This window comes from Egretta garzetta, unplaced genomic scaffold (assembly GCF_000687185.1).
Source record: "Egretta garzetta isolate BGI_Z169 unplaced genomic scaffold, ASM68718v1 scaffold148, whole genome shotgun sequence".
In the NCBI taxonomy this organism is placed as follows: Eukaryota; Metazoa; Chordata; class Aves; order Pelecaniformes; family Ardeidae; genus Egretta; species Egretta garzetta.
Window position 1 is genome coordinate 561,273 of NW_009260669.1, and position 23,943 is coordinate 585,215.

At 39.7% G+C, this 23,943-nt stretch overlaps 1 protein-coding gene across 1 annotated transcript in view; it reads right to left on the reverse strand.

Moving 5' to 3' along the window:
* LOC104132375 (guanine nucleotide-binding protein G(t) subunit alpha-3) overlaps positions 1-22,002 on the reverse strand; it is a 24,955-nt gene extending 2,953 nt beyond the window's left edge. Inside the window, exons 1-5 of the mRNA XM_035901087.1 lie at positions 21,885-22,002; positions 15,122-15,164; positions 11,718-11,859; positions 8,046-8,203; positions 3,877-4,005 (exon numbers count right to left, since the gene is read on the reverse strand). Of these exons, the coding sequence (XP_035756980.1) occupies positions 3,877-4,005; positions 8,046-8,203; positions 11,718-11,859; positions 15,122-15,164; positions 21,885-22,002 (590 nt within the window). The remainder of the gene's footprint in view (positions 1-3,876; positions 4,006-8,045; positions 8,204-11,717; positions 11,860-15,121; positions 15,165-21,884) is intronic.
* Between the last annotated feature and the right edge of the window lie 1,941 nt (positions 22,003-23,943).

Genomic DNA, 23,943 nt, shown 5'->3' on the forward strand with positions numbered 1-23,943 from the left:
TGCATGGGGTTGTTGTGACCCAAGTGCAGGACCCGGCACTTGGCCTTATTGAACCTCATACAGTTTTGCTTGTCGTGAACTGACACATTGATCAATAAGGCACATGACTGGAAGCCGGTCATGGGTTGACCCACAGGTTATGTTTAATTGCTTGGTGTAGATCTACATTTGTCATCTATTCATTGCCCTGGCGTGGTCACTTAGCTGGCTGTATAACCTGCAGCACGCGTCTGGGGGGAGAGGGGAGGGCTCTGCCCTATCCATCTCATTAGTTGCTCTTTAAGCAGCAATTCATGAAGAGCAGGAATCCCTTCATTTGTAGAGGGGAAAATGAAGGGCTGTCTTCCTCTGCATTTATTTCCTTCAGTCTTCGCCAGAAATTACTGCCTTTGGGTAGAATCATATGAACATTATATGGACTTTTTATATGGGGTCCAAAGCCAACCGAGCACACCTAGCTGGGGCCTGGTTAGGGCCCAACTGAGTTGGAGCTGTCGTCAAAGCTAGGATTGTGCTGCTTAGCACTAGCTTCCAAAATTCCCACCTATATTTGCCGTTCCTCAGTGATAAGGGCTTTCTTTTCACTATTTTTCTGCCATAAAAGGTGCCAAACTTGAGCATTTGTCAAGTGGGTTAGAAAGGAGAAAAAACATGGAAAAAAATCAAATTTATCCTGCCCTTACTTCTTCTGTTTCCTTGTGTGCATGATGACTTTTCCCTGTGCTGCCTGTTGTTGAACTTAAAACTGTAAAACCTAATCCCCTGTTGCATTATCGCTTCCTTCAAGAAAATGCATTACAACCTGCTCTCTGGATGTATCTCCTGCAGTATCTGAAAATTAAACACAACTCGATGAAAATGAAAATATTGGGATTCAGTATGAAAAAAAATAATGTCAGTAATGAACAGAGCAAGAATAATTTGTTACTGAAATGCCATTTTTTGCAGTATATTGATCCTCTGTTTTCTTCACCATCAGCAATGCAGCTGATGGAAACAAAGGTTATTGTTTACATTTTTCATCCTGCTTGGAAGAAATGAAACTCTTCCCAGTCCTCATGATGAACTGTTCCTGCAGCTGAGGAGCAATTAGAGAAAATAATTTTTTTTTTCTAGCACATTTCATCTCTTTGTCTGATCATTGGGTGTCTATAAATGTGAATTATTAGGAAATCAGGAAGCTGTTGTGGAGCAAGATTTTGATAACAGGAACGGCATTCTTCCAAGCGTATCTTCACTGCATTCAGTATGCCTGCTGAAGGGTAAGGTCAATATGAAGAAAGCATCTTGACTTTTGGCTGCGATTAGTGCCCCAAAGTCACCTGCCATTACATGTTTTCCTTGATTTGTGGTACGTAACTCTGACATCAGGGTTATGGGGGGAAAAAAGCTTCAAAATTTACTCTGCAGTAAAGTTTGGCAAGCATTCGTAATCATGTGAATCTGTATTCGCTTCCTGCAAGCTTTTAGCGTATGGCCTTGTGAATATTCATGACAAGTCAGGTGAAATAGGACAAGATCGAGGACAGAGGCAATGCTTATGGGCAGCTTTTATTGTACTAACCTTAGTTTGCTTAGCTCTTATGTCAGCCCAGAACTTAACATATTGCACGTGTAAAACTGAAGTCCCTCTGTGAGTGGTAGGAAGTGTATTTCTGAGATTATCTTTTTCTTTTACCAAGACAGTCAAAGTTAGTCTCGGAAGCTCTATATTTTCCCAGCACTGCTCTTGGAAAACTTAGCTACAGATATGGGACTAGCTGTATATTCATTTGTCCTAATGGCACGTATAGGGAGACCTGAGCTTGCCTGACTTCAGTCAAACTCTTCCTAGCACATCAGTGGAAACGACAGCAGGAGAGGACCTATGAAGATCAGACCTTTTAAAAAAAATATTTAAGTATGTTCTGAGTTCTGGAAATCAAAGTCAACATCAGCAAAATAAATTGAAGAGCACAAGAAAGCTAAATTACACTAAACCAGCAAAGTAATCACTAAGAAGATAACAAATAACAGGAGTTGTCTGTGCAACTGTAATTCAGTTCCCTGGAGCAGTGCTGGGATCTAGACTTTTACTGTGCAGATACAAAATATTTTCTGCCTCATTCTGTTCAGAAGAGGGGCAAGTGTTTAGTGAATGAGGCATCTGTTCATGTTGTCTTTTTATCCATGTGTGGTTTGTGACCCCAAGCCTCGCTTAAGTACATCAACCAAAACTCACTTCTGAATGTGGAAGTGTTTCTATCTTTGTAGATGTTTCTACGGTACTTATCAAACTAAGTGCAGAGTCATCAGAATGCCCCAGCTGTTTTGCCTTGCTCTGGCAATACAAAGTAGCAGCAACTGGCTGATTAAGATGGATTTATAGCTGCCCTGCATCCCTGTAGCGGCTCAAAACCCTCAGACTGTTTTGTCGTGTTTTTACCTTGTATTACTCACTGCAGGAGGGTTGGACTAGATGACCTCTAGGGGTCCCTTCCAACCCAAAACATTCTATGATTCTATGATACTTAAGTGCCTAAAACCACCAATGAATTTACTCACATGACACTACTGCGATGCATAGCAGAGAGGCTAAGCACAGTGGGGGTTTGTGTTTGGGGTGGCATTAGTAGCCTGCCTCTTGTTTACAGTCACCCAGGTAGCTTAATTCTCAGTCATGGTGCGTTTCAGTTGGACGTAGACACCAATTCTGATATTCTAATGTCAGGACTGGTAGCAACCATGTCAAAGAGGGTTTGCATTCTGATTATTTGTTTCTCCATCCTGATTTTGCTTTTATTTCTTACATGAACTGTGATTGCAGCTGAAGGTGCTCAGATTTCCAATGTACAAAGCTGCCTGGAAATATGTTAGTCAGATAAAAAGACAATGTCCATGGCATTGCACTGTAGCATTTGTGGGTAAGTGCTGAATTTTCACAAGACATCAGTATATTAATAGGTGATAATTTATTTGTAGGGCATCTACTTCAGAAACTTATTCTGTATCTGTAATCTCTGTTGTGTCAAAGCATTTGTGTGCTAGCATAGATGGTTTGGGGGATGTTTAATTGTCACATGAGGAAAAAAGAAGTCCAATGGAAAATGTAAAAGTTACAATCCTGCTGCTTTATACTTCAGTCTTTCTCTACAGGCAGTTTCTTGCCTAGACTACATTCTTCAATATGCACCCCAGCCTTTAAATTAAGAATTAAATGCAATTCTGTCCATAGAGAAAAGCAGTATAGATCATTGAAACTATCATAATTAATTCAAATACATTTTCATGTGGAATTAGGGTTCGCCAAGCATAACAAAATCTTGAGTATCTCGAAGTGTCAATTATTTTCAGTCAATTTTTTTTTCTGGGCATTTTGCTCTTCATCTTAAATGAGCATGAAGGCATGCATGCTAATACTGAAATTTCCCATGGGACAGAAATTATTATTTTTTTGCCAATGTAATGCATTCCAGTGTTAAGAGCAGTTATTTCCATTCTCAGTAGAAGAGAGTGAAAGGTTGAGAGTGCATGCAAATTAGTAGTCATCAGATGTTTTGCATGCTGTTAAGGACATTTAGGTAGGCAAATTTCATAAATGTCACAAACAATTATTCAAATAGCAGGATACAAATAATGCTTTTTAGACACTTATATATGTAAAAATGTCCTTTCAGAATGTGGTATTCGGAGATCTCTTAATGATCCATTATATACTTAAAGTTGGAGTACTGGTACTAAAATATGTTGGTTTTCTGGCTGTTTCAAAATATTAAATAAGAGTGGATTCAAGGATATCACAATGGCATTACATTGTTAAAATCAGGTCAATAGCTTTGAAAGAAGATACTTAAGGAAGATAAAACCACAGAAAACTGTCAAATATGGCCTTCGTACCTGAAGTTCAAATCCTTGAAAGAAAACTGAGTCTCTATAATTCCAGTTGTTTTCACTCGGGAGCGCAAAACATCTTGTTCACTAGGCACATAGCCTGGCATTGCTAACCTATCCAAATCGTTGAGGTAACTAAGGAGAATAAAAAGAAATGGTGACTGGTGAATTCAAAAGATGAAATGAACATTACATAATAAGTCATTTTGAGCTTCTTTTAAATATCTTATGTAAATTACACATTTAAATACAATACTACTGTTTTTTATACAACCCAGATCCACAGTCCAGAGCCTTTCTTTTTTTCTTTCTTGTCTGTCTTTTTTTTTCTTGTTTTTCTTTTTTTTTTATATAAAAGTGTAACTTAATTGTATATAATAAACATCTTTCTGAGAACTTCAGTTCAGGAAAATCCTTGTTTTCCTCAGGGATGCTAAAAACCCACCTTGTCAGGAAAGGGGTTTTGTCCTTTTGCTTTCAGCAAGTGGGAATTGCCACCACAGGGGAAGAACTGCAAGCATCCTTCAGAAGCAGATTGACTAGATACTAGAACAGTATCTTCCTTCCTAAGTGAAAGGGAGGGTGCGCAAGCATCCTTCAGAAGCAGATTGACTAGAAGTTATCGCAGCCTATCAGTCAGACCTGTTGTGACAGTATCTTCCTTCCTAAGTGAAAGGGAGGGTGTAATATTTTGGAGAAATTCACGTTTAGGGGCCATTTTCCCTGAAGACCTATCAGTTTACAAGAGAAAGGCACACGATAATTTAAAAAAATATATTTTATAAACAAATCCAGCAGCTTCAATGAAGCTGAGGACCCCCTAGGTTAGTATTCTCTCAGGCCCTGGAAAAGAGTGGATTATCTGGTTTTATGTCTGGCATACAGAGATAAAATCTGCATGAAATTAGAATCCAAATGAGATCTTCGAAACCTGTTCTTGTCCTACCACCAACCCTTCTCCTGTCTCTTCCAGGGGCATGGAGCTTTCTTGGAATGGCTGGGCAGAGACTGTGAATCCTGCTGGCTGGTCTAGGGATCTGTATAAAGAGGTTATGAATTGAATTGACAAAAGGAAAAAAAAAAAAAAGAGGTGATGTCTGGGTAGCTTCCTACCTTTTAACTACTAATATTCAAATAAAGAACAAAGCCAAAGGCAAGAAACCAAATACAACAGTTGAAGCATTTTCAACCTTTCAGTGTCCCAGTTGGCGCCTTTCCATTTGTAGCCTCTTGCATTTGGCGAACAAAACACAGTCTCTCTAATATTTATTAGGCTTTATGCCTTTTTTTTTTTCTTCTTTAATACAAAGTCTGCCCAGCATGAAGTTGCGTTGTTCAGTTTAACCAGACAACTACCAAAACAAGCCTCACAGCTCAGGGATCATCCTTGTCTGCAATAATTAATACATCTGTAAGTAATAAAATAAAATAAATAAAATAAATTTTTAAAAAGCTAGAGTCTTCCCTATGGAGATTTGTAAGTAATGCTTGGAAAAGGGATTTTCTTATTTTCAGTTGAATAGGCTGAATCTGCTCATCAAGGAGTGCTGAAATGGATCTGAGTAATTCAATGTTTGTTCATTATTTGAGTCCAGGAAAGAATCTGTTTTGAAAAAAAAATGCAATATTGCTTTGGTTCTCTGAGTAGGGCCTGAGACAAACTCATCTCACCTCACCTTTGTAGAAGGCAGAAAGAAAAAACATTTTGCAATTTGTAAAGCATGTAAGCACTAAAATAAGCACTTGTATATAAAATTCATTATAGAGATCTGATAGTTCTTAGTCACAAATATGTAAATTCAATTCAACACAGCCAACTGTAATTGAATAAAAAATTAGACCAAGTTAATTATCTAGTTAATGGAGCAAGAGAGGCATCTTCAGGTTCTTCCTAGAGCTGTAGGCAGCTCCCAGGGGACACTCTGCAGGCTGGCTCTCCGCCAGCAAAAGAGGGAACACAAACTAGGAGGTTAGCCTAAATGCCTGATCCTTCCTTGGCTCGAATTAGGTGACACGAATCCTACCCTGAGAGGCAAATGACTGAGCAAGCAAGAAGAGCCAGGTACTGCTGGTAGCCGTACAATGACATTTAAGGTCACAGTGTATAATCCTGATTTTGCCCCTTCCTTACCCATCACCCCATCTTAAAACAGGATTAATTCCAGGTGCGTCTAAGGAAGAAATTCCAGCCAAATTTGACATACAGGGGATTTACTGTTATTCAGAAGATCTCATTTTTTTCAATTAAAACACACAGAGGAAAGTGATCAAAGGCAGTGATCAAACTTAGCATGAATTAATAATGACAAAACTCAGAGAAGATAACCTCAGAAAGTCAGAGTTTACACAGTGTAAATCAATACTCTGTGTAGGAGCTGATTCACAGGAGCCGAGAATCAGGGGGTTGGTTTTAAAAGAAATTGGAATGTAGCATTAGATAGCTGATTGACTCTAGCTGGTTTTGAACTCATCATTAGAAGCACAGCAGCAAGGGCAAATATTAAGTTGATTTTAATGGTTCAGAGCCAAAGGCTAGATTTCCAGAAGCATCAGGTACCGAAAGATGAAGACAGAGGATTAGCAGGAATTTCGGAAGCGTTCAAGCAGATGAAAAACACTGCTGTCTTTAATGTAATTCTAGTGATAAATAATTATTATTGGCTCCTTTACAGTCTGTACTAGCTCCCTTAAATACTGAAACCTATTGCAGGTTAAAACATGTCACGGTCCATAAGACTGAGAGGGAATTACTTTAGACTGTCCTATCCTATCTTCTTTTCAGGCAACAAAACCTCATGTGCCAGGCATAGTGTACCCGCTAGAATGTTAGCTAGTTACTGGATAATATATTTTTTTTGTGCATTAGTGGGGGTTTTGGTGGGGTTTTGTTTTTTTAATTTCAAGAAGTGTTATTCCTTTTAAGTATGATGACTGACTTGTTATGGGCTTTTAGTGCTGGGAACTGCAGTGTGGCCTGTCAGAAACGATATGTTAGGAAACAAAAGATTGCTCTGTACTATTCCTATAGAAATACAAGGCTGCCATGAAATACTGCCAAACCAGCCACAAATCAACACAGGCAGTATTTGCTCTGTTTAGGTATCTCACAGAAAGGTCTTCATTCTTGTTTTGAAGATATAAAGAGATGAAGAATTTTTAATATTTTAATGTATATCCCTTCTACTATCTGCAATTAGTGAGCTATTACTTCCGTCAGTTGGCCTGGCTCCCGGCCCAGACTTGGATTGTGCCTTTCCCTTTGGAGTAGAAGGGACACTCAACGCCTTGTGAGGTTTCCCTCTGCAGGTGCCCTCAGCCTGTAGGAGGAGCTGCAGGAGCAGAGAAACCTCCAGATCTTGGAAGATGGACCTCAGCTGGAATTAACTCTCTACCCCAGGTCTAGAGTCAGACTTATGCCCTCCAGGAAAACTCCAAGCCAGATGACACCTCCCTTCTGGGTCTCGTATGGCCTTAGGGAGAAAACAGCAGAGCAGCACCACTTCTAGCCTGCAAGAACAGCTATAGAAGCAACCAAAACAGGGATTCCTGAAAAGTCTAAACTTAATGACTGTATCTAAGCTAGGAGACATGCCCCAGCTGAATGCTGACCCTTCGTGGAGTCAAAGCTGAGCAGCCCTAGTCCCCTGTTTATGTGCCTGCCACCTCCCAGGCCACAGAAAGGGAACTGGGGCCATCAGGTTGGAGCGTGGCTGCAGCACCACTGGCCAAGACCATCATTGCCTGGATGCTGAGATGGTAACAGCCCAGGGAACAGCTGTCCAGACAGCCAGATTAGTTTAGAGGAAGCTTTTATAGTTTTCTCCAGAGTTATGTTTAGCAGCTTGAAATTTATACATTTGAAGTACAACTCTAGTTATAGCCTAAGCTGTTTCAATTCACCTTTTTCCTCATTTTGTCAACCTCAGAATTACCTAGAGATAGAATAGCCTTTTTTTTTTATTAACAGTTTAAACAATCTCACAGAAACAAATTGTTCCTGGTTTTCACGTGTTTCCTTCAGTTAAACATTTCTAATATAAAGATTAGCAAAAAACCCTCATTCTTTTTCAGGTTCATGAGAAATAATTTTTGTAGGCTGTCCTGCGTGAGGAAACGTCCTGTCGCAAGCCTTCCTACGCTCTCCGTTACAGTCATGGCCAGCTGGTGTCACCTACTAGGCTGCCGAGTCATTGAGCTGGTACTCCGCTGCCCTTGCGAAGCAGGCCTGGGTCCCACGGTCGCTCCACAGTTGTTTGATGAGTTCAACCAATTCAGAAGACATGTCACCATCTTCCAGAGTTGTTGCCATGGCACACAGCTTCCTTTCATCTTCCTAAAGAGAGATTTCAGTAAATATTGTGCAAGCGCATTGTGCCCCTCCACCTCCTTGAAGACGTGCTTGGTTTACAATGAGTTGCAGGGGCAAAATTTCTCATTTTCACTGATTTTTCCAGGTAGCTGTACTCACCTGTGTATATAAGCATCCTTTTACAAGCTCACTTTCCTTTAGTTAGTGCCAAGGTTAGACTTAAATCGATATACACAGTGTTTTCCTCTTTTTATTGTTTTGGTTTGTTCTGCTCATAGAAGAGCTCAGTTTCATCTTACCATAGGTGTTCGCAAAAAGTCAAGCTTGGAAGGAAGGATCTTATTAGTAAGAGAGAATAGTGGGGTATCAAAAACTAAATTTAAAAGGATATTTAAAGCTTAAGCTTATTATAACTACATCAAAGCAGAAATATAGAGCTAAATGTATTTTTGAATGTATTTTGAAGAAAACATTTCTAGCTTTAGGCCACAGTGAGGAATGTGGCAAAGTGCATATAACTAGTGAATGCATTTCCCATGTGGTTTTTTTTTTTTTATTATTTGGGGAAGAAGAAACCTGTAACTGAATAAAATCCCAAATATTTTAAATGTATTTTAAGTTCTGCAATTTCTTCCTTTAGCAGTCAATCCAAAAAGATTTCAAGTAATCCATTATATTAAAAATATTTCTTTTCAGTGGTTAACAGCTTAGGAATGCACTGTAAATAAAGAGCATGATTAAAATAGGGACATTTGATACACTGTCACAGCAGTAGATAATTATAGAATATAATTCCTTCCTAGCCGTATAAGTAGACACTGAAGTGACTTGCAGTCAATAGTTGCAAAAATATAAGTGTGTTCTGACAGGCACTGTTTTGGCAGGGAGTTTGTTTTATTCAAAAATAGAAAACATCTTCGCAATAATGTGTAACATTTATTTTGAGAATGTGCTGTATCTTTATGTTTCGATAGATATTGCAGTTCATGGAAACTTTGTAAAAGTTAGAGACTGATCAAAAATAAAACATGGCAGGTTTTCTAGAAATTGAGTTAGCATGGAGAAAAAAGAAAAAAAAAAGGGGAAATAACCACTAGAGAATCGCCTTCATTTGAAAGAGGAAGGAGGAGAGCCATAAAATTGCCCTTCTACATTGAACAAACCCAGCTCCGTTCTACACTCCCATCCTCTTGCTCGGCGCTGGGATCAGCAGAACTGAGCCATGCTTCCTCATGTGTGGCCCTCATTTGTCTCCAGGGCTGCTCTCCAGGGCGCACACTTGTTCAGCTTCAAGATAAGAGTTGGAAAGTTCTCTTCTTTGAGACATCACATATCATTAAAGATCACAGCTATCCTACAGTGCTGCATTTGTTGGTTGAATAGCCTACAGCGAGAAGCCTTGAGCTCGGAGCCTCCAGGTGTACGGAACAGGTTCATTGATTATTATGCACAAGGTGGCAGCTGTGGATTTTGATGCTTACGTATAAAAGGAAGATAGCGGCAGATTGTGTTTATCATAACCCTGATTTATATAGAGTTTTGTTTGTCTCTGGCATTTAGACAGACTTCAGATGTTTTTCATATTAAAAACAGATTGCGGTGGTGCTTTAGGAAGAAAAAAGCACCTCTCTCCCCAAAACAGATGTTGTTCAAACTTACGTGCTGAGGCACTTTCAGGACTACTAAGAGGTGTTTGCAGGCAATCTTGGAACATGGATAAACCCATTGCTTTTGGGCCCAAGAGACGCACAGTCTTTGGGCTAGATGACTTTTAAGCGGCTAAACCTGGACAAAGTCCTGCAAGAACAAAGCCCTGCCGAAATCAAAGCTTACATCAAACCAAACCAAGCTTATAAATGGCTTATGATTTTACAGAAAATGTAAGCTAAGTTTGTTTTTGGAAAAAAGAGCAATTCTTAGTGGTGATTCAAATAAACGTGACCAAAATTTTTATTTTCTTTAAAACTCACATCCAAGTTGCTCTTATGTGGTTCTGGGGGAAAAGAAGTCAGGCACTGCAAATATTTTATACAGGTGTATTCAGCTGTCTTCCTAGAGGCCTCTTCTGCCAATGACAGTAAGAGTGGGCTTACTGTGCTGTAAATTATAAACTTACAAAAGCTGTATTTTCTGTATTTGATTATACATAATGCTAAGAAATGAACTGGGCTATTTAACAGATGTTTTCTATGCTCAGTTCCCCAGGGTGTGAAATGTATGAAACTGGCATAGGTGATAGATAATGAGTGAACGTGTATAAACCCCTCAAAAGTTTGGCAGGGCTGAGAAAAGAGGCTGAAGTACCGGGGCACAGGCAGAACATATCTCAATTACAGATGGCAAACGGAGTCTGGACCACGTAGCGGATATTAGAGGCTGAGCCAGGGCCTGTGGCTGGGTGCTGCAAGGTTCAGCTATCCTAGGCCATATAGGCTGGTGCTTGGGTCCTTATGCAGCACGTGTGTCTTACCACAATTGAGGGGATGGGCCAAGTTGCAGCTCATTCACATGGGCCTATTTTCTGTGTGCTGCGTTTGTTTGAATGACTTGCATTCATGGACCCTTAAAAGAATGTAGGAAGAAAACATTTAGTTTCTATTTTGTCAAATGAGTGTATGAGCTTTAGTAACCTCTGAAGCATTTGTTTATCATTTTTTAGGTCAAAGTACCAGATGTCGTTGTAATGAAATGTACTTCTGGAACAAGACAAGCTCTTTCAGATAAGAAGATGTAATTCCCTCTAAGATAAACCTCTAGGGAACAGGCAGAATTTGCCAAAACTGAAACCAGCTGATATTCTGCCAGGCCTTGGAGAAATTCTCAGCAAGGTCTGAATTACAGTCAATAGAATAAATCATTGCACTGGGAAGAAATGTATGTGTTTTTCCTTGACTCCTGTCCCTGAAAATTCAGTGTCATTGACAGAAGATAGCAGATCTTCTTACTGTGGCGTTTCCTCCACGCACTTGTGCATAGGATTGCTAACTGTGTCAGGAAGGTCAGACTCCACTTCTCTGCAGTGCCAATGTGCCAGTGCTGTATCTGTATGACGGGGAGGTCTCTGCTCCAGGACCAATGCCAAATTGAAATATTCCCAACATGTCTAGATGACCCTTCCTTACATGGCTGAGCCCCAAGGTTTGTTCGTAAAAGGGAAATATTTATTACATTTCCCAATAGCAATAAGTAAGTGACTAAGCAGCTAAGAAAAGGTTCTTTTTCTTTCTTTCTTCTGTCTTTCCAAGTTGAAAATTTCTTTTGTAACAAATAAAATGGCAGTTTATGCAAAGGTTAGACCTCAGGCATCAGTCTTGAGAAAATAAAAATAAGTAAGGACATCTTGTCACATAGGGACTTGATGACTTGATGATCTTAAAGGTCTTTTCCAATCTAAATGATTCTATATAACTCAAGCAGTACTTAGTTTCCACTTTCATAAAGCAAATACCTAACCCTCTTTGTTCTACTAGTCTCTACCATTATATTACAAAAAATTGTATTCTAATGCCTATTTCAAGAGAAAGGGTGTCATACTCACAATTCTAGCTGGGTTTTCATAACTGATTCCTAACTTAGTCATTGCTTTCACGATAGACAGGATAGACTGCACTGCATTACTGTAAATGACAGGTCTGAACTCCATGCGTTCCTGGTAGGTGAAACCATCTTTATGGATTATCCTGGTGCAAAAATAGAAAACAAAAGGTTTATGGGATGCATTAAAAAAAAGAAAGTAATAAAAAGTTGGATCGGATGCTGTTGTGGTCAGCGTGAGGAAGAACTGAATCCTTCTGGCCCTTGGAAAAGTGTTTGTCAGTGGCTGATCTGCCTTTTCTGCAGGAACAGGTAAAGAGCAGTTTCTGCAACTATGTGAGGATAAATTTATGAGGCTAGGTTTTGACTTCCCAGTCTGAGTGAATAGGTATTGGGTTTTTGCCTTGTGGGTCAATATAAGATAATTGCATGAATCCAGAACAAGGCCCAGGCCCCATTCCTGTGGACGCAGGGCAAGATGCACAGCTGTACTTAGATCCCAAATCTTTTATTACTGGAATCTGCAATGTTAGCCATGGGCTGTCACACTGCTTGTGTAATCACTCTCATTTTTATCCAGAATCTTACCTAGAGTAGAAAAAATATTGCAAAAAATATGTATACATTGTGAGGTACTTCCTCCAGAAAACAAAAATATCTTTAATATTTCCTTGTACACCAGTTACAACTTCTAGTTATTGAAAGGTGTTACTGCTATTATCTACAGGCTTTGGGGAACATGCATATTACTCCAGAGGACTTGGCCTTTATTCCAGAGGACAAAGAACCTTAGCAGTCAAATTCAATTAATCTAATTCTGACAGAGGGATTATCATTTCATCATCCTCCTCAGCTGGAGAATGGCATGTGGTTAAAGTTCTCCAAGATCAGTGTGCAGATTATATCATGACTCAGAGACAACTTTTTTTCCATGAGTTGTGAAAAAAGATGAAAACTTCACCTGTTTTGGTGTAGCGTACTCTCAAAGAGCAGCCACCATACTGCTTTGGCTGCCACTGGAACCAAGGCTCTACTCTTCCTCTCCTCAGTTGTTCAGAGATGAAGGCCAGGTTATTAAATAAATAATTTCTGGGTTTTGGGGTTTGTTTTTCTTTCCCTGTCTCTTGCCAGAGATACAGTCAGGACAGAGCTATACAAGCAGAAAGCAGTGATGTGAAAGGATCTGACAGGTTGGCCCAGAATGAGTATAGGTGTGTGTCTTGGGGAGGCTTTCCCTTCAAGGGGAGAAGTCAGCTCTGTCAGAAAATAATTCACTCACGCACACATGCACAAACCCCAGATCCCAACTGAATGTGTCTTAACATCTCTCTGACTTATGGATGTCAGAAAATTCAAAAGTTGCATTCTTGTGTCTGTAGGAATAGCATCTGTAGGAAAAAAGGGTTCTCTAAATGTTTCCCCAATCACTTCTAGACCAGGCAGATCTATAAACTGCAATTTTCTACTATCTAAACAGCTCGTTTTGCAATAAGACAGATTCAGAACCATCCATCAAATACCTTGCTAACTTTTTTATTCCAGTTAAATGATGGATAATTTTATTTCTGTTTTGAGTTCCAATCAAGAAACCCTCCCTAGTCAGCAAGCCATTGAAATGTAATGTGCTGAAAACCTCCCCAGGTCAAAGGAACGGGGCAAAGGAACTGGCAAAACACCAGTGCCAAGACATTTGCTCATGTGCTGCCAGTGCATCGTGAACTAGACCATGTGCAAGTCTCCACGCTGTATTTTTCCAGTTGCTCAATGAGACTGGTTGAAGAGACATAACATTTTTTACTTGACTCTTTAAAATGCAGTATATGAAATAGGAGAACTTAAATTTGGAATAGTATTACTAAATTCTTAAAACAATCTGCTTGATTTTTACACAGGAAGAGATTGGTGCTTACAAAGTGGGGTCATGTCTAAACAGTTGCAATTGCTGTGTAATTTTTTTCTGTATCTAGACAGGTCTAGGAAGCAGACTTGGGCACTGTCTGTGAAAATAAAGCTAGATATAACAGCAATATTTTAGCAGGTTACACGGTGCAGGAGGATTTTTGCTGCCTGTGTAAGTATGATGTCTCGAACTCAGGTGGATTATCTATTTAAACCAGGCAAATGATCGGTATTTTGGCTACCCTTAAAAGAATAACGTGAATGAATTCAGTTTTAGCCTGTTTTACTATATGTGAAAATATTGTGATAGGAATTTGTAAATGGACACACACACACACACATAAATTTTACCTTCCTCTGAAGGCAGGGGAAATAAAACTACTGACTTCAACCTGTGCGGCACCATATGCACTTTGAACAAAGATCTACAAGTATTCTTGTAGTAGATTTATGGTGCAGTTACAAGATCTTCCTAACCAGATACTCAGTCCAAATTTGAACAGGGATTTCTGCATTTGAGCTTGTTTTTCCCCAGCTTGATTACTGTATGAAAACATTTTGGGGTGGTACTTTCCTTGCTAAATGCAGTTCTCATGACTGTCCCTACCCATGCTAGGTGATGGGTAGCAGCTGCTCACTGTGTAGGTTGGCAGCTAAATATGTTCTCACCTGGCCTGTGGGAGACCTGGGAACAATCTTTCTGACCTCTGGCAGGAGCTGGAATAAGTCTGTGGAGACCAAGAATGATCCACAAAGCACAGTTTGGGGGAAAAAAGCCCTGAACAAAAGTTTGCACTATTATACAACATGAATACTTCAATATTTTCTCTTGCAATACAATGAAATCCAATTAAATTTATAGGGACCAAATTAAGATTGAACAAAGGGAGATGATTCACATCATATGTAAATAAACTGTGGAACGACTTGCTGTAGAATATTGTGGATGTTATTAGTTTACATTGGTTCAAAAGAGATTCAGGAGAAATGTAGGCATGAATTAACGGAGGGCTATTAAACATTAGTGATACCATCTCTGGTTTAGGATGGTGCCTGAGTCACAGGTCATCAGATACAATCAGGGTATCCAGCACGAGCGTTACTGTGGGTTTTCTTGTCTGATTTGATGATCTTCTGGAAACATCCTTCATTAGCTATGGCAGGAGACAGGATACTAGGCTAGGTGGGTCTGCCACGGCTGGTTGTCTTATACACTCATGGTCTCAGTACAGTACTGTAACTCCTACCAAAGCCGATGAAGAAGCTTCCCTGGTCTTCACTGAGGAGTTGGACCAGTGCATGATTTCATCAGACAGATTTGATTACCAATCCAGCTGTGTGTCTTAGTCACTTTGTATTTTTCTTTATGTGGTTGAATGAGAACTTGATTTGAATGGTGTTTCTTTGCATTTTATTCAAATAATCATAAATATTGTAATAAGACATGAGCTAGATAGCTTATACTACAAATACCAAATTCAACAACGATATGAATATTCATATACTTACTTCATTTGCTTTACAATAGTGCTCTTTCCTGACTCTCCAGCACCTGCAGAAGGGGAATGTGGAGAAGATGTGTTTGATACATGAATAAGTAGCAAGTATTAAAAATAACTCTCTGCAACACAGTTTTTATATCTGTGAAGAGACATACAGATGTTTTAGATCCCCATTGTACTAGCTGTAACCCTCCCTAGTGTTCACCCAGACTTAAAAAGAATGAAATTGTGGTAGAAGTATTAATTGCAAAAAGGAAAGGGACATTTGAAAAGAAAGGAACATTTAGCCAATTAGGAAAAAAAATAGGCTCTTTAATTGTCAAGGAAACAAAATATGTGTCATATTTTGACTTCATCCCAGCAGGTGGGCAGAAAGATATGAACAAACTACAGCTTCTGGTGGTGTCCCTTCATTACATGATTTGTAGCTGCTCACTGAATGTGTATCATGACCTTTTGTAAGCCAAACCATCCAGTTCTATGCTCTTCAACCAGCCTCATTGAGCAACTGGAAAAATAGAGCGTGGAGACTTGCACATGGTCTAGTTCACGATGCACTGGCAGCACATGAGCAAATGTCTTGGCACTGGTGTTTTGCCAGTTCCTTTGCCCCGTGGTCTTCTATGAAGTAGTGTCACTGGAAGTGGGAAACCTGCAGAGAAAGGCAACAAATCCAGCTTGGGAACCATTCTGTAGGAAGTCTCCATAGCTGGCGGGGAGGTACAGGCGTTTGCTTACACAGCCAGTTGCAGAACTAGGGCATAGATGTGGTCAGTTTATGTACAGTTAATTTGCCCTTCTTATCTTACGCAAAGTGAGTAATCACAATGTGAACATTCTCCATTGGGAATCAGTGCAAGTGACTATCACCAATGGTGAGGCTTGGCAAGAACTGCCAAACAAGAGCCAGATCTTGAAAGCACCTGAAGAGAGGATTTAATTTTGACTGTGAATCCATGGGATGGGATTCATCACTTCTTTTCTTCTTGAAGATTATAAATTACCTCACTGGACGGTGTCAAATACTTTTGACAAAAGAGGAAGTCTGGGGCATAGTTATTTTAACTGAGGACTTCTCAGTGAATGGGACAAACTGATTACAGACTTTCCAAACAGATTTTGTAAAGCTAATAACATTTAAATGACAGGGATTAATTTACCCAAATGAATCACAACAGACAGCAAACCATACGCAAAGCATTTTCTAAACCTCATGATGTGAGTGGCAAAAAGCACGCGAGGAAAACGAGCCTATGCAAAATGGGCTGATGCTGCCATCTGCCACAGCTTGGAAAAAATGCAAATTTGCCGTAGATCATCTATTATTCCTTCAGTGCCCTCTGAAAAACTTGGTAACACGCTGTTAGCAAGGTGGCGTTTGCTACTTTTTGTAAGGAAGAGAGCAGTCTGTGCTGAGAATTCGTACATTCACCTCATGGAAAGATGCCAGGAAGCATGATATCTAAATGAACCTCTCTTCCAGATCTGAAAGGCAAAGTTAAAATAGAGTGCGAGCCTTGGTTTATATCTTTTGGGTGCATTTTCCTGCCTCTGCTCATCTTTAATTTATGATCTAGCAATGCCTTCATCTAAACAACAGACAACTCTCAGCCTTTGGCTTCACTCCGGAGTACTGTGTTAGTCACAGCAGCATTTGCACCCCAGGGTCAGAAATAATTTACTGTGCACCTGCTTCCTTTCTTCCTTCCCCTTCCCGCTCCTCCGGCCAGGGCCCTGGGATGGGAGAGCGGGGACTGGGCTGCCTCTCCTCCCGCCGCGGCAGCCTTCCACTTGCAGAAACAACAGCAAGAGTGCATCATGACAGCCCTTACATGACTACACGGGGATCTGAAGGCAGCTTCCCTTTAGGAGGCAGTGAAAAGATAACTATAATCAAGCCCAGATTTTCTGAATAATAAAAAAAAAGAACTTAGGCCAAACATAGTCCTGTCCCAAAGCTTGGAAAGTTTAATTGGCTTTTGAAAAACTCTCTGTCACTGTGAAGGTTTGTAGCTCAGCCTGATGGGGACCCATCGCCTGTATTTTGCATTTCACATATTTAAGATCTTGCTTTTTGGAATTTTCCTCTGTTTTCTCTACCTTTATTTGGATTCCTTGAGATGGATAAAGGCACAGAAATCTTGTTCAATGTCTGAAACTCTGGGCCCACTCCTGGGAGCTGAAAGATGTCACCACTGCCAGTAAGGTCGATGGAAGTTTGCTGTCATATTTCTTCCCAGAGATCACTTTCAGCATGTCCTTGGGCATGCCATGTCCACCTTCAGCGTGGTGCTGTACACACAGCAGTCCAGCAGATTGTAACCTGCCTCTTTTCTTGGTTTGGATATTTCAAACTGCACCCCACCACGTCCCAAGCCCCTTATGTTTCCAGGCACTCTGGGGCTGCCGAGGAGGCTGAAGAAGCAGCGCTGTGCAGCATGGCTGCAGGCACCGAGCCGCAAAGGGGCCGTCCCCCAGCAGCCTGACACGAGCTGCCCTGCTGCTCTGGGACGGCCTGACCTCTTCCCTGCAGGCCACCAAGGCATATAGACAGGGCACAAACAGAGAAAAAAATGGACATTACTGGGTTTTGAAGCAGAATTTGTTTGAATAGTTGTGGAAACTGGGGATTTAGCATCTGCTGAGCTGTTGAAGAAGGTTCTTTTTATATATTAATCTGCTTTTGTGTCTCAAAGTAAGAGCTATTATCTCTTTACAGTTATTATTTATGCAGAAGTAAAGGTTCGGTTTAGAAAAGCTTCCAGAAGTAAAGATAAGAAAATTAAAAACCATATTGCCTGAATATTCTGTTTGCAACCTGTCACAAAAGCCACTGACAATGACATAAACCAGCAAATCTTCAAATTAAAATCAGAAGAGGTTTCACACCTCTGCCTGAGCCTTGTCTGTGCCATTCAGAGCTCTGGAAAATGTGAACTGGAGTGGAAATTGTACCTTTCTGGTCCTTTTACCAAACTGAACTTTCTCCATGGGAGAAAGAAACTAGAGAAAAGATCCAATATCTAACCCTCTTGAGGGAATAAGGTCCTTAAATGCTGCCCCATCCCCCCAAAAAGAAAATCAGTGTATTCCAGTCAATAGGATTATTAGGCCATCTTCGTGCTCAAAGTTTTTCCTTCCAATGCAGGGGTTAATAACAGGAACTTAAACCTGACTCCAGTACTACAGTAAATGATTCATTTAACTGGTTTTAAATGTCTATACTATAGACTTCTACATTCAGACTACTTATCAGGGAGCTCTTGTAGTCAGTGGAGAAAAATATTTGCTACTAAAACCAAAACAAACAAACAAACAGCTTCAATTTTTGTCACCCTGAAGCAGATGTTTAAATTAAATTGGTGAGTCATGCCCTAAAAGTATTTCTCAGTAAAGTGAGCTGAGGATGACCAGCTCAAATGAGGGTGAGTTTTGTCCTGCCACTGAAAACTGTAGACAACGAGGCCACGGATTAATACTTTGGAAAGAAAGAAGTTCAAAGTTTAATGATTATTTAAACTGAAGCTAAGTTCTTATTTCTGTGAAACATCACTGTGAGCATCAGCTGGTTTGGCCACGTTTCCAATGTGTGCTGTACTTTGCACACAAATAAATTGCAAACCGGCCTCCTACAAAGTATATAAACTGTGTGTGATGTGGTAGGCACGCACCTGGTACAGAGGAAATAAAACTTCCACCTTGGAGTTTGTTCCAGACTCATAAACAATCTAATGTTTTGGAGGTATAAATATGTAGAGGCTAGGTTTGCGGACAAGGTGGGGGTGTGGGATGGCCTTGACAGCATTGGAAGAGCTGGCACAGGGGACTTAATCCTCCTGGCTCCTGGACAACTTGCGAAGTATGGCTGAAGGTGGCATAATTGTCCACTTTCCCCAGTTTATATGTGCAGTTTTTATGTGCATGTCATATAAACTGGAAATTATCACCTCAATGCAGGTAATGTGTTTGCCCAGATCATGGAAACTAACATAAACAAATGTGGTGTCTTTGGTTTCTGGATAGAATTATAGAATCGTTTAGGTTGCGAAAGACCTTTAAGATCATCAAGTACAACTGTTAACCTAACCCTGCCATCCCACCACTAAACCACGTCCCTAAGCACCTCATCTACCCGCCTTTTCAATACCTCCAGGGATGGGGACTTCCCTGAGCAGCCTGTTCCAATGCTTGACAACCCTTAATATGAGTTCATTTTTGTAAAGGGACCTATAGAAGGGTGCAGAGAGACCAGACTAGATATTAATAATCCTCTCAGGAAATGATCAGAATACTTTTTTTTTTTTTAACATTTTAAGGGTCAGAGCATAATTGTCACACACAAAAACTTATGATATACATATTCTTTTTTTTCTGAGCATTTTCTACCAATCTACCTACTGCAAAAGAGACAATGGTGACATCTGGTCTGTAATATAGCGGCAATGTATGGTCTGAATGAACAGGAACCTAGGACTAGGGTAGGACTAGGCTGGTTGGCTTGAATGGAGCCGCCCTTGATTTATGAAGTGTAAAATTTAAATAATTTCTGAGATCACCTCAGAGGTATGGAAAGATATCAGGGCCAGATCTGAACATAGTAGATTTAATCCTCTCCTGTCTTGCTATTGCACTGGTTGACCATGGAATGGACTGTGTGGTGCCCCTTATACACGTTGCTTCAACAGCTGTGATTCCAGGTGTTAAGAGACACTTTCGTTCTAGCTATGCAGTAGGCTCAATAAAGACTCATGTTTTATTCACCTCTTGCTTTTTTAAGAAGAAGAAAATTCAAGCTGTTAAGTCTATAATCTTTTTTTTTTTTTGACCAACATGTTTTTTTACCAAGTCCTTGGTTCCTTGTGATTTGTCATAACAGTTCCCAGGAGAAAAAAAATCTTCCAAAACATTACCCACTGACAAATTTGAATCTTTATCATGTGTGACACGAATAAAGGAAGAGATTACAGAAATAGACACTATAAAGAAGACTTCAGCAAAAGTATTTCAGATTCTGCTGATCATCTTGCCTCATGAAAAGAGTGTATGTATAGTTGAAACTGAAATATGTTCAGGTTTGAAATGAATGAACTAGAAGTCTTTTTCACATAGCTTGCAATTAATCTGAAAGTATTTTACTAAAGTTATCTTGAGAACGTGATATTAATAGTGTTAGAAAAGGACTGATTTTATATGTTGGGAAACATTAAAAACTGGAGTTCTTAATCCCAAATGCATACATGTGTTCTGGAAGGGGTAATTTAGTTTGTGTCCTAGCGTAAGACAGCTTCCAGTACTACTGCCAAGGCACGAAGACGTGAAGGTCAAAACATATAACGAAACTGCTTATCTTATAAATTCCTCTTTATCTTATAAATTCCTCTTTATTGTATAAATTCCCCTTAAAGGGTTTCTTACATCTTCCTCATGTATCAGCGCTGGATAAGGTCAGAGACGACAGGATGCTGGAGTAGATGCGCCCTGGTTCTAACTCAATATGCCAATTCCTTTTTGTAAGACTATATAGAAAGTACTAAAACTTTATGAAAGTTTAAATGAGAATATTATTCTGCCTTTTGATCAAACCAAGCTTGTCTCAGTAGAGGCAATATTTTGTATTAATGTGGCACAGAAAACCTTCATATTCTGCACTGGACTGAAAAGCTTTGTAAACCTCAACCTGAATACTGATGGTACATAAAGTGTATCAAACGGCAACTTCCCTGTTATTGTTATTCGAGAAACCTGCATGGTTGTGTTTTTCTCTTATTTCTTTATTAATAATAATAGTTAGATTCTCAGCAGGTATAAACAGACTTTGCATACGATACAAAACAACAGAGCTAAGCCGTTTTTCTTTATCAAAGGGATCTAGCTAAGTCTGAATAAATGTCAGCTTAAAAGCATTTGTAAGCATTGTGGTTACAATGGAGAAAAGTAGAATCATTTCAATGATGAAAGGCTGTTTTTCTGTTCATCTGGTGAAGCCAATGTAAACTGTCATAGCAGGCATCGTACTGTTAGGAGAAAAATATTAAGATGGTGGGAGTGTTATTGTGCTCTTGGATATGTAGGCTATGCTGTACCATGAAAAGAAAGAGAAGAATAAAGCTGTATCAAGAAAAAAAAGATTTCTTTTGCCATTACACCTGCCGGCTGTTAATAAATCGATCATAGTGTGGATTAGAAGTAGCAGCCTGAGAATATTCATCTGTATTCATCTCATTTCATTACCTTCCATTCCACTCTCTACATGATCATTTTTATATATCAAAACAGAACAGCTTTGTTCTGTGTCACTTTCTGCTTCTGTAAAAAATGAAGTGCAACAGTTTGGAAAATAAACAATATCAGTACCTTGTGACACCTGTGGATTGGCTGTGTAAAGAGTTATCTCACTTAATCCTGCAAATGAATGCATACAGATCCATGGAAAAAAGAAGACAAGTCTGTGCTACATTCTGTGTCAGTAAGCATCATAACATTTATTCTAAAAGTAGGTACTAATTTCTCAAATCTTTTCAAAGCCAAGGATTTATAATATTTAAAATGGAATATGTGCAGTGACATGGCCATTTCCAGCCCGTGCCTTGTCACTCGATGGGTTGCTTCATGAGTGTTCACAACTAGAAAACATTTTGTTCACGCATTACAGGATTGTCTTCTTCAAATAAAATAGTGAGAGGTGGGAAACCCAGTGAACTGAAATGTAATTCCAGAACAAAATAACCCCTCAATGGAAAAGCATTATGAACAATTTTTATTCTATTTACCCAAGAGTAGTAGTTTGACTGTCCGGGCCTCCCTCTCTGCATCTGCCTGGAGTTTCTTTTCCAGTTCTCTGGATCTCCTGGCCGACTCCTTGCTCTCAGAACTGGCTCCACTGCCCATCTTGAGGGGTTAACAATCCTCTGTTGGTCCAGCTGATTTGCTTCCTATAGACTAGTTGCTTTAATTCAGAAGAAGGACAACAGCTTGTGCTTCAAGAAAAATGAAAAAATCCCATTCAACCTCTGTGTTCAGCTTTGGATCAAATGGTCCCTTTTCACCTGTCACACGATCTGGAGATGCTACAGTCAAGGATTTATATAGGGACATAGAAATGTACTGTTATGATGTCATAGAATTAAAATGAGCCATTCAAGAGCAAAACCAAGGTCCGGATAGGTCTCTGTCCTTCTTCAGACAGGTTCCAGCTTCACATGCTTCAGAGAAATTTGCAGAGTATCTTGAAACAATAAAATTGGGAATAACTGAGCTCAAGGAAAAATTTTTCAGATTGTGAATCAGTGTTGGTGCCCTGAAGCAAAACCAGGTTTATATGTCTTTGAAGCATTTGCATAATTTATTTTTCATCTTTCTCAGTGGTTATAGCTCTAAATATATGTATTCTTTACTTAAAAATGTCAGAATTTGGATTTATATAGTTAAGACAAGTTTTATTTTTAATTATTAATTAACATGCAGAATGTTTGCTGCATTTTCATATTATGGGAAGTGCATTTTCAAGTCAGAAGATAAATAAGGAAGAGGGCCAGAGGCAAAGCGTTTAACTCATCCTGCCCTATAGAAAAGCAACTTTCCCATAGAAGAAGTAGGTGGACCCCAGATGTAACAGGAAGACAACTGGAACTGGATCGGGAAGATGGGAGTGAGAGGAATGAAGATCATCAGTGGCACTAATGAGTTCTGTACCTCTTAGAGCAGGAGAGAGCTGTCTTCTGAGAAAAGACAGGTCCTTTGCGGTGCTCATCCCATTCAGTGTGAACTTCTCACACTTATAAAAATAAGACCACATACTGCAATAAAGATCTGAAGTTTTGCTTTTTCAGTATATGTCTCTCAATCAGTGGAGCAGGAAATCCTGTTTTCAGTCCCCTTGCCATGCTCTGCCAGAAATGAATAATCAGTCCTTGTTAACAGCTGAATTTTTGCATATACATTTACAATGCAAGAAAATGCTCTGTTTTGTTAAGCCTATATTCTTATTTTGTTTATTCTTTCAAACAGGCCATAATAATTTTATGCAGCCATAGTAACAACGGGTTTGTTTAAAAATTGAAAATAAGCAGCTTCAGAAGTCTGGTATCAGTGCCAGGTGTCTTTATCAGAACCGTAGGCAAGTACAGTGCTCCCAGGGGTTTCAGTGGGTTTGAAAAGTAAGTCTGTTTGAGCATTTCTGAACACTGACTTCACAAATTAACCGATAGAGTCACAAATCAGCTTTACATCATATTTCCTGGATGGAAAGCAAAGGAAAATGAAGTGGGCATCCCACAGCATAAGTTTCCTACCATCCTCTGTTGCTATTATAACTACATACAGGAATTGGCTTTAAATAAGTAGGCGTCTGATACAAGCAGGCTGTAAACAAAATTAAGAAATAAAGATAGAAACAATTACTTCATAAACATACAATGTCTGTATCATCTTATCCATTTGATTCACTCTCCTGCCTTCAAACCCTTAATTAAATATTTTACTGAAAACAACAATCTGTTTCTATTTCTACGGTGAGTCAAGCAGATTTATGAGAATGAAAGATGTTGCATTTCTGGAACATGTCCAGAGGAGAGCAACCAAGCTGGCGAGGGGTCTAGAGCACAAGTCTTACGAGGAGCGGCTGAGGGAACTGGGGCTGTTTAGTCTGGAGAAGAGGAGGCTGAGGGGAGACCTGATTGCCCTGACAGGAGGTGATAGTGAGGTGGGGGTCAGTCTCTTCTCCCTGGTAACAGATGGTAGGATAAGGGGGAATGGTTTGAAGCTGTGCCAGGGCAGGTTTAGGCTAGACATTAGGAAAAACTTCTCACCGAAAGGGTTGTCAGGCTCTGG